We start from the raw sequence: 12,293 nt of genomic DNA, 5'->3' as shown, positions 1-12,293 counted from the left end.
ACCTCTGGGCCTTAAACTGGAGCTGAACTGGACCTCTGGGCCTTAAACTGGAGCTGAACTGGACCTCTGGGCCTTAAACTGGAGCTGAACTGGACCTCTGGGCCTTAAACTGGAGCTGAACTGGACCTCTGGGGCTTAAACTGGAGCTGAACTGGACCTCTGGGCCTTAAACTGGAGCCGAACTGGACCTCTAGGCCTTAAACTGGAGCTGAACTGGAATTTTGTGAGTTAAAACTGGAGCCAAACTGGAATTTTGTGAGTTAAACTGGAGCTGAACTGGACCTCTGGGCCTTAAACTGGAGCTGAACTGGACCTCTGGGCCTTAAACTGGAGCTGAACTGGACCTCTGGGCCTTAAACTGGAGCTGAACTGGACCTCTGGGCCTTAAACTGGAGCCGAACTGGAATTTTGTGAGTTAAACTGGAGCTGAACTGGACCACTGGGCCTTAAACTGGAGCCGAACTGGACCTCTGGGCCTTAAACTGGAGCCGAACTGGAATTTTGTGAGTTAAACTGGAGCTGAACTGGAATTTTGTGAGTTAAACTGGAGCTGAACTGGACTTTTGTGAGTTAAACTGGAGCTGAACTGGAATTTTGTGAGTTAAACTGGAGCCGAACTGGAATTTTGTGAGTTAAACTGGAGCCGAACTGGAATTTTGTGAGTTAAACTGGAGCCAAACTGGAATTTTGTGAGTTAAACTGGAGCTGAACTGGACTTTTGTGAGTTAAACTGGAGCTGAACCGGACTTCTGGACCTCTAACGTGGCTTTTCTTGTCTCCATGGCTGCAGACATGAAAGCGGAACCAGGACCTGATTGTGCCCGATCGGCTCTCTGGAGGCTACAGACAGATTTATATTCTGCACATGATGATGGGATCATTATTCTCGCGCTCAATCCAAATTGCAACAGGCTCCGTCCCGGACCTGTGACGTCACCAGCCCACTGTTGCGCACCAACAAAACGCACAGGGAGCGCGTGAGCGCCCACAGAGTCGCCGCGTCCTGGTCCCGACAGCACGACCCTCCAGAGCCCGCAGGCTGGCTCCTTAGACCTCCCTCTCTCTCTCTGTGTCTCTCTCCCACACTCTCTCTCTCTCTCTGTCTCTCTCCCTCTCTCTCTCTCCCTCACTCTCTCTCTCTCTCCCCTCACTCTCTCTCTCTGTCTCTCTCCCTCTCTCTCTCTCCCTCACTCTCTCTCTCTCTCCCTCACTCTCTCTCTCCCTCTTCCATCATTACGTCCAAAAACAAGACGGACTTTTTCGCGTTCGCCTCTCGGACTCTGCAGAGGAAGGGAACCGTCGCTGCGGTGGTCGGTATCATCATGGTTCTGACCCTCATCATCGCGATTCCCCTGCTGGTCCAGACCTCCAGGACTGACGCGCGCTACGAGATGATGGGCACCTGCCGGATGATCTGTGACCCGTATAACCCGAAGCCGAGTGCCTCGGCTCTGGAGGTCCTGCAGGATCTGAACGCCAATCCGTCCCCGAGTTCTGTCCATGGGACCAAAGGCGAGCCGGGTCGGCCAGGGAAACCCGGGCCTCGGGGACCACCGGGCGAACCCGGGCCACCTGGTCCAAGAGGTCCGCCGGGTGACAGGGGGGACGCGGGAAAGGCGAGGAACTCGCCGGTGGTTGGCACGGCGCGCACCGACATCGGCACCGACCTGCAGAGTTCTGTCATCGGTGGCGCGAAGATCGCGTTCTACGTGGGTCTGAAGAACCCGCACGAGGGCTACGAAGTGCTGCGGTTCGACGACATCGTGACGAACCTGGGGAACCACTACGACCCCACCACCGGCAAGTTCACGTGCCAGGTGTCCGGGATTTACTTCTTCACCTACCACGTGCTGATGCGCGGCGGGGACGGCACGAGCATGTGGGCCGACCTGTGCAAGAACGGGCAGGTGCGCATTTAATCACCAGCGCCTCGTGCGTGTAGAGCCGGTTAACGCGCGTGAGTCGGTAGAATAAAAGGTTGAATCAGAGTTTATGGGAGAAACTGAAAGCAACAAATGATCAGAATCGATTCTCTTGGTAATAATTCTGTTTTCTCTTCTGTCCGTATCGGACCAGTAAAGTTAAGTAAACAGTTCTGACCCAATCTGACCCGGAGCGGGCCGGGCAGAATGAGAAGAGACCCGATTGTTGGTACCAGCTGGTAACCCTGAGGTGTGGTTGCAGGTCCGGGCCAGCGCCATTGCTCAGGACGCCGACCAGAACTACGACTACGCCAGCAACAGCGTCGTCCTCCATCTGGACTCTGGAGATGAGATTTACGTGAAGCTGGATGGAGGCAAGGCCCACGGCGGGAACAACAACAAGTACAGCACCTTCTCCGGGTTCCTGCTGTACCCGGACTGATGAGGACACCTGGACGCCGGCTGGACCAGGACTACGTCGTTCCTCTGACTCTACCTTCCGATCATTCCACTACTTTCCACATAAGAAAAGAAAAAAACTTGCTGTTCTGGATGAAATGATGATAAAATCCCAATAATTCTAAGACAGATTGATGGATCCGTGCAGCTGAGACAGAGGAGGAGCTTGTGAACGGCTCTGGACCTGCAGCAGAACTGGGTCCAGTCCACTATGACATTCCTTGAGACTCCTCACAGGGGGTCTGGTGGGGGTTCTGGAAGGGGTTCTGGTGGGGGGTCTGGAAGAGGGTCTGGTGGGGGTTCTGGAAGAGGGTCTGGTGGGGGTTCTGGTGGGGGTTCTGGAAGGGGTCTGGTGGGGGTTCTGGAAGGGGTCTGGTGGGGGGAACTATTGGGATCAAACTCGCTGAATTTATGTTGCGTGTTTAGTGTAAATCAAACTGATGAACTTTATTGGGAACAATTTGTGTCGATAGATACATCCCTGTGAATGCTAACATCATGCTAGTCCCTGTGAATGCTAACATCATGCTCGTTGCTGTGAATGCTAAAATCATGCTAGTCCCTGTGAATGCTAACATCATGCTCGTTGCTGTGAATGCTAAAATCATGCTAGTCCCTGTGAATGCTAACATCATGCTCGTTGCTGTGAATGCTAAAATCATGCTAGTCCCTGTGAATGCTAACATCATGCTAGTTGCTGTGAATGCTAAAATCATGCTAGTCACTGTGAATGCTAACATCATGCTAGTCGCTGTGAATGCTAACATCATGCTAGTCGCTGTGAATGCTAACATCATGCTTGTCCCTGTGAATGCTAACATCATGCTAAGCTATTATGTGTATCAGCAGAAGAAGCTGCAGGTCCACTCAGACCAATGAAGTCTTTCACTTTTCAAGAGTTCGATGTAGCATCTCAACATTAAATGTGTGTCTGGACACAAAGTTCTGGTATTTAATCTGTGACAACTGGGTCTCAGGACAGATGAGGATGGGTGAGGACAAATAAGGATGGATGAGGACGGGAGAGGATGGATGAGGATGGATGAGGACGGGTGAGGACAGATGAGGACGGGTGAGGACGGGTGAGGACAGATGAGGACGGGTGAGGACAGATGAGGACGGGTGAGGACAGATGAGGACGGGTGAGGACAGATGAGGACAGACTCATTCTAGACAGAGAATAAACAGCTCCAAATAGATAATAATCAGGAAATGAACTTGTTTTCATTTAAATAACGACTATAATGTTAATCCTCTGTGTGTGTGTGTGTGTGTGTGTGTGTGTGTGTGTGTGTGTGTACACTACATAAACAAAGTTTTGTTGGTATGAATTCTCGTCCGTATACTCAGACTGTAGGAACGTTTCTGTCTCTGTATCTGTTGGTGATTTTAATAAATGATCCTGTTTTCTATGTTTCAGTCAGAATTATTTGATGGGTTTTGTTGAGATTTTCACACATTTAAGTTAAATTAAAGAGCAGAAGGTTTATTACTGTGTTATTACTGTGTTATTACTGTGTTATTGTTGATGGGCTATCCAGACAGAAGAGCAGCTAAAAACAGGAATATGATAAATCACTTTAAAAGCTGCTTCCGTCTGAACCTGAATCAAAGCTAACGTCTGTTAGCCGCAGCCGTCGCACTTCATCACATTCACAGCTTTACCGCCTCCGTCCCACAATGCACCTCTGCTAAATGAGAGCCAACAGGTTTTATGGCCACACACAAAAATGGCTGCTGGACTGAAACACTATCTGTTGTGTCCATCTCTCATTCCTCGTCCCCCAGAGGGGCCCCGGGGCCGCGGGAGGCTGATTTATGCCCGACTGACACCTGAGCCAGAGGCCCCGCACGCCGCCTCTGAGAGGAAGCAAGACGCTCCCTGTCACCTCCCAATCAAACAGGGCGCCGGCGTCACTGGCGGCGAAGCCTTCAGTGCTAACTTCTTCTGACAGGAGGAAACGTTTGAAAATAAGTGTGTCTGTGGGCGAAGACAGGAAACGTTTCAGCACAGACGGGTCCAATCTGCTCCTGCGGGACGGGGACGGAGGAACCGGGGCACCAGGACGGCCTCCAGAACCGCTAGCATGCACACCTTTCACCTTTGTGGCTCGGTACCGACGGGTCGCCGACTTGTTCGTGGGTTTGTCGTCATCGGTTATTCGGAGAGAGTTTGTGTGAGCGTGGAGCTCCACCAGGGGGCGCTGAGGGTGAAACCAACAGAGAGGAGGCGTCACCCTCCTGCCCTCTCGACTAGCATTGTGCTGATTAGCATGATTGCTAAATGATGCTAATTCTCCAGTGGAACTGAGAACCTGAGAACATGTGGTCACGTTGGGGTTTAACCCCCGTCTGTGGGGGACCGGGTTAGAGTTAGGCTCTGTCGGGGGGCCATGAGGAGGAGAAACACTTGTGAGCATCTGGTGGGGCCAGTGGGAGGGGCTACAGGGTGGCTCCGCCCCATCATTGGACGTTCACCTGTGGCTACTTAATTTCATGAGATAACATACACTTAATACCCCCCCTTCCCCCCTCCCCCCTCCTTCCCATGCCTGCCCCCTCCCCTCCTCCCCCTGCCCAGCCCGTCTCCCCTATTTCCCTCCACCTCCTCCTCCCTCCCCTTCCCATGCCTCCACCACCTCCCCCCTCCTCCCGCCTCCCCCCCTCCTTCCCATGCCTGCCCCCTCCCCTCCTCCCCCTGCCCAGCCCGCCTCCCCTATTTCCTCCACCTCCTCCTCCCCCCCCTTCCCATGCCTCCTCCTCCCCTCTCCTCCCCCTCCCCCCTCCTCCCCCTGCCCAGCCCGTCTCCCCTATTTCCTCCACCTCCTCCTCCCCCCCTTCCCATACCTCCACCACCTCCCCCCTCCCCCTCCTCCCCCTGCCCAGCCCGTCTCCCCTATTTCCTCCACCTCCTCCTCCCCCCCTTCCCATACCTCCACCACCTCCCCCCTCCCCCTCCTCCCCCTGCCCAGCCCGCCTCCCCTATTTCCTCCACCTCCTCCTCCCCCCCCCTTCCCATGCCTCCACCTCCTCCCCCCCCTCCCCACCTTCCCATGCCTCCTCCTCCCCTCTCCTCCCCCTCCCCCCTCCTCCCCCTGCCCAGCCCGCCTCCCCTATTTCCTCCACCTCCTCCTCCCCCCCTTCCCATGCCTCCACCTCCTCCCCCCCCCTCCCCACCTTCCCATGCCTCCTCCTCCACCACCTCCCCCCTCCCCCCTCCTCCCCCTGCCCAGCCCGTCTCCCCCCCCCCCTCCATGGTGGCGTTGAGCGTTTGAGGCCGTGTTGCTGATAAAGTCGTTTTGTCCCTGAAGCTCCACAGCTGAGCCCCGCTCTGCTCTGCTCTGCTCCGCTCCGCTCTGTTCTGGTCTGTTCTGTTCTGGTCTGGGCTGCAGGCGGCGTTTCTATTTGGACACCTCAGACGTTGCCGTGACACCCGCAGTGTCACCCTCCCCCGTCCTCCGTCACCCCTCTGTCACCCTCACAGCTCTGACGGCTCTTTTTCCCGTCACACTTGGTCATCAATATTAATGACCAGCCAATCAGAGGCTCTCGCACCTTTAAACAAAGTTCTGTCAGAGCATTTTTTATGGTACCTGCAGATTAAGTTGCCGTGGCAACACGCAGCCAGGTGACCCTCTGCCTCATGTTTAGGTTCAGTCGTGCTACAGAACAGGCTCTGGTCACATTAGCTGTCTGGTCACATGGGGCCGATTAAACCCACTTCCTGACCCGTCCTGAGGTCCGGCCGGGCCACGAGCCGCCCAGCACATCCTCACATGAAGCAGCATCAATCAGCTGCCAGGATGAGACGCTGGCCCAGTTCAGCAGGTTCGGTTCTGTCTCCGCTAACAGCAACATGCTAACAGAACCCAGCAGGGGGCGGAACCAGACTCACCTACAAGAACCAGGACTGAAGCCGCCTCCTCTCTGACATCACTCCACTCAAACAAGCCCTCCGTCGTCATGTGACCGATCACATGATCAATAGTTTAGTTTAGTTTAGCACACACACGCACACACACGCACACACGCACACACACGCACAAACACACACACACACGCACACGCACGCACGCACACACACACTAACACACACACACTAACACACACACACTAACACACACACACTAACACACACACGCACACACGCACACACACACACACACTCACACGCACGCACACACACACTAACACACACACTCACACACACACACACACACACACTAACACACACACGCCCGCACACACACTCATACACTAACACACACACACACACACACACACACACGCACACACGCACACACACGCACACGCACGCACACACACACTAACACACACACTCACACACACACACACACTAACACACACACGCACGCACACACACTCATACACTAACACACACACACACACACACGCGCACACATGCACACACGCACACACACGCACACACACGCACAAACACACACACGCACACACGCACACACACACACACACTCACACGCACGCATGCACACACACACTAACACACACACACACACTAACACTAACACACACGCACGCACACACACATACGCACGCATACACGCACACACACACACGCACACACACGGACACACACACTCACACACACGCACGCACACACACACTAACACACACACGCACACACACATACGCACGCACACACACTCATACACTAACACACACACACTCATACACACACACACTAACACACACTCATACACTAACACACACACACACCCACATTGATGCGTGTGTGTGTGGGTGTGTGTGTGTAAACACACATTAAGCTTCTTATCATGTTTGTCTCATTATGGTCTGGCGGAGCGTCTGGAGCGTCCTCCTTCCTCGGTCCTAATCTTCGTCCCCGCTCGTCCCTCACGCCTCGGCTGTTTCTGCATTCCGTTTGACGCCAGGCGTCACCACGCTGGGGTCAGAGGTCAGCTGACCTGGACGTGTCCCCCTCATGCATGCTAATGACTCGCTGTTCCTCAGCTCAGGTCTGAAACCGGAGCAACTGACAGCGACATTTATGTTTTTAGCTTGTTTTTGGTTGACTGACGCTGCGTCCCGTCTGGAACACGAGCGTGCAACAGTCAACCTCCTCTAGGGGGCGCACAACAGACACAACACACACAACAGACACAACAGACACAACACACACAACACACACAACAGACACTTCCTGTCTGACCTCAGAGGTTCTGCTGTGGTCCTTTGTTTTCTGTTGCTCAGGGTGGAACCAACATACATGTAATTACCATGTCGTACCACCTCACTCCTTCATAGCTGCTCCAATGCTGCTGGTCCAGAAGAACTGGACACGAGTCGGAGCAGCGGTTGGACACGAGTCGGAGCAGCGGTTGGACACGAGTCGGAGCAGCGGTTGGACACGAGTCGGAGCAGCGGTTGGACACGAGTCGGAGCAGCGGTTGGACACGAGTCGGAGCAGCGGTTGGACACCAGTCGGAGCAGCGGTTGGACACCAGTCGGAGCAGCGGTTGGACACCAGTCGGAGCAGCGGTTGGACACCAGTCGGAGCAGCGGTTGGACACCAGTCGGAGCAGCGGTTGGACACGAGTCGGAGCAGCGGTTGGACACGAGTCGGAGCAGCGGTTGGACACCAGTCGGAGCAGCGGTTGGACACGAGTCGGAGCAGCGGTTGGACACCAGTCGGAGCAGCGGCTGGACACCAGTCGGAGCAGCGGTTGGACACCAGTCGGAGCAGCGGTTGGACACGAGTCGGAGCAGCGGTTGGACACGAGTCGGAGCAGCGGCTGGACACGAGTCGGAGCAGCGGTTGGACACCAGTCGGAGCAGCGGTTGGACACCAGTCGGAGCAGCGGTTGGACACCAGTCGGAGCAGCGGTTGGACATGAGTCGGAGCAGCGGCTGGACACGAGTCGGAGCAGCGGTTGGACACCAGTCGGAGCAGCGGTTGGACACGAGTCGGAGCAGCGGTTGGACACGAGTCGGAGCAGCGGCTGGACACCAGTCGGAGCAGCGGTTGGACACCAGTCGGAGCAGCGGTTGGACACCAGTCGGAGCAGCGGTTGGACATGAGTCGGAGCAGCGGTTGGACACCAGTCGGAGCAGCGGCTGGACACCAGTCGGAGCAGCGGTTGGACACCAGTCGGAGCAGCGGCTGGACACCAGTCGGAGCAGCGGTTGGACACGAGTCGGAGCAGCGGTTGGACACGAGTCGGAGCAGCGGTTGGACACCAGTCGGAGCAGCGGTTGGACACCAGTCGGAGCAGCGGTTGGACACCAGTCGGAGCAGCGGTTGGACACGAGTCGGAGCAGCGGCTGGACACCAGTCGGAGCAGCGGCTGGACACGAGTCGGCGTCGGCTCAGTGACGTCAGCAGCTTTTGTATCGCTGACATTTCTCTCTATTCAAAGGGGCTCATGTATGTTTTATTAAGCATTGTGTCCGAGGGCGCTCAGGTGTTATCTACCTGCACCTCTGGGCGCCCACCGACCCCGACACCTTCATTCAGAAGCTCACCATCATCACCATCATCACCATCTTCTTCTTCTTCTTCGTCATCGTCATCATCAGTCAGCCCTGAATATTCGACCAGGTAAATCTCCTTTGTTGTAACGCTCCATCATGATGTCATGAATCCGCTGCTGACATCATGATGACATCACGCAAACATGAATCCGTGTTGGCACCTCGTTACGTTATCAGTGTTCTGATGACCTGACAAAGGTCGTGGATTCTGTCATGTGACATTTTTGTCCTCCTGGTAGTCAGCAGGACACGGGTGCAGGCAGGTCCACCCTATGTGAGCGTTTGGGTACCCCGGCAGGTCTCTGGAGGTGTCCTGGCAGCTCCCCCCGCTACCAGAACACCTCCCATGTTTTGTCCACCCGTCAGCAGAACCCAGCAGAGACAGATCAGTCCTGATGGCCTCAGAAGCTCCTAACCTTTCAAGCCTTCTCTTTCTTCTTTAGAAGAAGAAAGAGAAGGTGGCTGACTCCAGTGTTAGCCAGCGCTAATGCTAACTGCAGCCCCAACTTCTGCAGAGCAAAGGTCCAAAGCTGCTGAGACCCCCGAGGAAGAGGACAGGTGAGGAGCATTAGAGGAGCATTAGAACAGCAAGCGATAGAAGGTTTTGACTTTCCTGGGAGGGGTGGAAACGTTCAGCGCCTAAAGTGAATTTCATTAAACTAAGACAATAACGACTAATGTGCTCCTCCGGTTGACTGATGGTATCTGCTGCTGCTGCTCCTGGATGAGCTGAATCTCATCTGCTCCAGCCTGGATGAGGCTGGTCCTGATTAAAAAGTCCTCATCTCCATGACGCCCCCTGCAGCTCTCCCCACTGTGGCAGCCCGGGTAAATACAGACTTATGATTTAGCCACCGTATAAAAAAGACATTTCCATCAGCGGCCGTCTGTACGATATCTGCTCCTCAGGGCTCTCCACTTCCTCCTGACCTCCCTGTGGTGTCACATTTGGAGGCTGGGGGCCATTGTGGCTGAGTTATGCTGCCGTTTGCCGCTTCTTCCAAGTTGATTTAAACGGAGGTGGCGGTGAATCAGCCATAATGCACGGCTGTCTTTCTGGGACGTGTCACATCTCTATTCATGGCGGCGATTCGTAATGAGGCTGCAGCGGAGACCTGGAAATCCATCACGGAGTCCGGCCGCCCCCGGGACACCGCAGACCGGACAGGACTTTCCCATCATTCTCTGGTGAGAGGCGGGCGGCTCGTGGCGCCTTGCTGACGTCAGCGGATGTGAAGCCAGTCGGTGAGCAGAACCGACACAAACGGGACAATAAGACCGGTGGTTCTGGACAAAGTCCTGGAAGTCCTCCAACACGGATCCACACGGTCCCCCAGAAGCACAGCAGCGTTGGATCTTGGTTCATCTGAACTCTGTCCTCCTGTCCAGGTCTTTTAATCGGGCTGTTGACGAGCACGGTCAGAGTTTGTTGGCAGGAGCGCTAAAGAGCGCTGAAGCTCCGCCCCCTTGCACCGCCCGCCGCCAGAGTTCTGTTTAGTTGCCCTTTCGCACCGTCTCTGGCATGTGTTGTATATGAATGAGACCGGCCCCTCCCGCAGGGCTTCACTCAAAGGTTAGCGGCTGCACGCTGCATGATGATGAAGCCTCTAATGAGCCTCGGAAACATTTGATTTTCCGTTTGAATATAATGGGAGCAGGTACGACAGGGGTCAGAGGTCAGGCCATGGCGGCTTGACACGCTGCCACTTTGGGATTAAATTGGATACTTGTTGGAGTTCTGCTAATTGCCCTGATGAATGTGCTGCTGAATGCTGCACAGCTCAGGAAGAGGCTGACTGACAGGGTCTGTTCTGATGGTGAGGGTCTGTTCTGAAGGTGAGGGTCTGTTCTGATGGTGGGGGTCTGTTCTGAAGGTGAGGGTCTGTTCTGATGATTAAGGTCTGTTCTGAAGGTGAGGGTCTGTTCTGATGATTAAGGTCTGTTCTGAAGGTGAGGGTCTGTTCTGATGATTAAGGTCTGTTCTGAAGGTGGGGGTCTGTTCTGAAGGTGAGGGTCTGTTCTGAAGGTGAGGGTCTGTTCTGATGGTGAGGGTCTGTTCTGATGGTGAGGGTCTGTTCTGATGATTAAGGTCTGTTCTGATGGTGGGGGTCTGTTCTGATGGTGGGGGTCTGTTCTGAAGGTGAGGGTCTGTTCTGATGCTGGGGGTCTGTTCTGATGGTGGGGGTCTGTTCTGATGCTGGGGGTCTGTTCTGATGGTGAGGGTCTGTTCTGATGGTGGGGGTCTGTTCTGATGGTGAGGGTCTGTTCTGATGCTGGGGGTCTGTTCTGATGGTGAGGGTCTGTTCTGATGGTGAGGGTCTGTTCTGATGCTGGGGGTCTGTTCTGATGCTGGGGGTCTGTTCTGATGATTAAGGTCTGTTCTGATGGTGGGGGTCTGTTCTGATGGTGGGGGTCTGTTCTGAAGGTGAGGGTCTGTTCTGATGCTGGGGGTCTGTTCTGATGCTGGGGGTCTGTTCTGATGGTGAGGGTCTGTTCTGATGGTGGGGGTCTGTTCTGAAGGTGAGGGTCTGTTCTGATGCTGGGGGTCTGTTCTGATGCTGGGGGTTTGTGGGGGTGTTTGGGACCGTTTGATCCTTTTATTAGATTTGCGTTGTGCTGCAAGAAGCTGGTGAGGACTGGCTTCCAGCTTAGCATTCCAGCTAACTTAGCATTAGCCTTGACAAAGCTTGTCAGAACTCAGAGAAAAATGACTAAATTTCTTTTCTCTTCGTCAACGATGGTTTTAATACAGTTGCTATGGCAACGAGCAACAATAACGCTGCTGAGGGTGCCTCTGGAACTCCGACATCAGGTGATTTTAGATGGCAGAAGGTCACCGATGTGCCGCTGTCACCTTTCATTGAGTCTTTACCGACTGTTTGTTGACTGCTGCCTCAGCCTGAAGCTCATCATGGTGACAGTTTGGTGTGGAACCTTCTGACCCGGCGGCACGTTCTCACTGCTTTTACTTTGCTCTTTTCTCCGAGCTGCCGTCAGAACGCCGCAGGCTCCTGCTGCTGTGGTGGCGTGTGCTGGCCAAGCTAACGCCTTAGCAGCAACACAGCAGCCAGCTGGACGGTCCTGCCGAGCCGCTGCAGCTTCCCGGTGACACCTCATCGATCACGGGCCACCTCCTGCTGAGAGCTGGAGACCTGAGACAGCGCGTGGGACATGAGAGACGCCAGCAGGCGCCAGCTGGCGTCCCAACAGGTCGACTCAAGGTTGGAGCAAGGTTCAAGGTGGGGCACAGGTCAAAGGTCATTTGTCAGTCTGAGAGACAAACTGAGAGCTGAGATGCAGACGTGACTGCCAGAACCTCCTCAGGTGGGGGACGTCAGAAACACCCCTCAAAACTGGGCGTCCACAAAGGCAGGGCAG

At 54.8% G+C, this 12,293-nt stretch overlaps 1 protein-coding gene across 2 annotated transcripts; it reads left to right on the top strand.

The window, feature by feature from the left end:
• Positions 1-1,169: 1,169 nt before the first annotated feature.
• c1ql2 (complement component 1, q subcomponent-like 2) lies at positions 1,170-2,610 on the top strand. 2 transcript variants are annotated; one of them, XM_011619591.2, is made up of 2 exons: positions 1,170-1,907; positions 2,185-2,610. In XM_011619591.2, the coding sequence occupies exons 1-2, from the start codon at positions 1,323-1,325 to the stop codon at positions 2,362-2,364; spliced, it is 765 nt and encodes a 254-aa protein (XP_011617893.1). In that variant the 5' UTR covers positions 1,170-1,322; the 3' UTR covers positions 2,365-2,610. The 2 variants fall into 2 exon arrangements, with proteins under 2 accessions (XP_011617893.1, XP_029692972.1); XM_029837112.1 differs by having other exon boundaries at positions 1,199-1,817.
• Positions 2,611-12,293: the final 9,683 nt, after the last annotated feature.

Source organism: Takifugu rubripes, chromosome 1, assembly GCF_901000725.2.
Source record: "Takifugu rubripes chromosome 1, fTakRub1.2, whole genome shotgun sequence".
NCBI classification, from domain to species: Eukaryota; Metazoa; Chordata; class Actinopteri; order Tetraodontiformes; family Tetraodontidae; genus Takifugu; species Takifugu rubripes.
This window is presented reverse-complemented; position numbering and strand designations above follow the sequence as displayed.

Bases quoted from the DNA above. Each gene is read 5' to 3' on its own strand.
- c1ql2 (XM_011619591.2), top strand. From the start codon at position 1,323: ATGGTTCTGACCCTCATCATCGCGATTCCCCTGCTGGTCCAGACCTCC. The intron at 1,908-2,184 runs GTGCGCATTTAA...GTGTGGTTGCAG, and splicing joins ACCTGTGCAAGAACGGGCAG to GTCCGGGCCAGCGCCATTGC.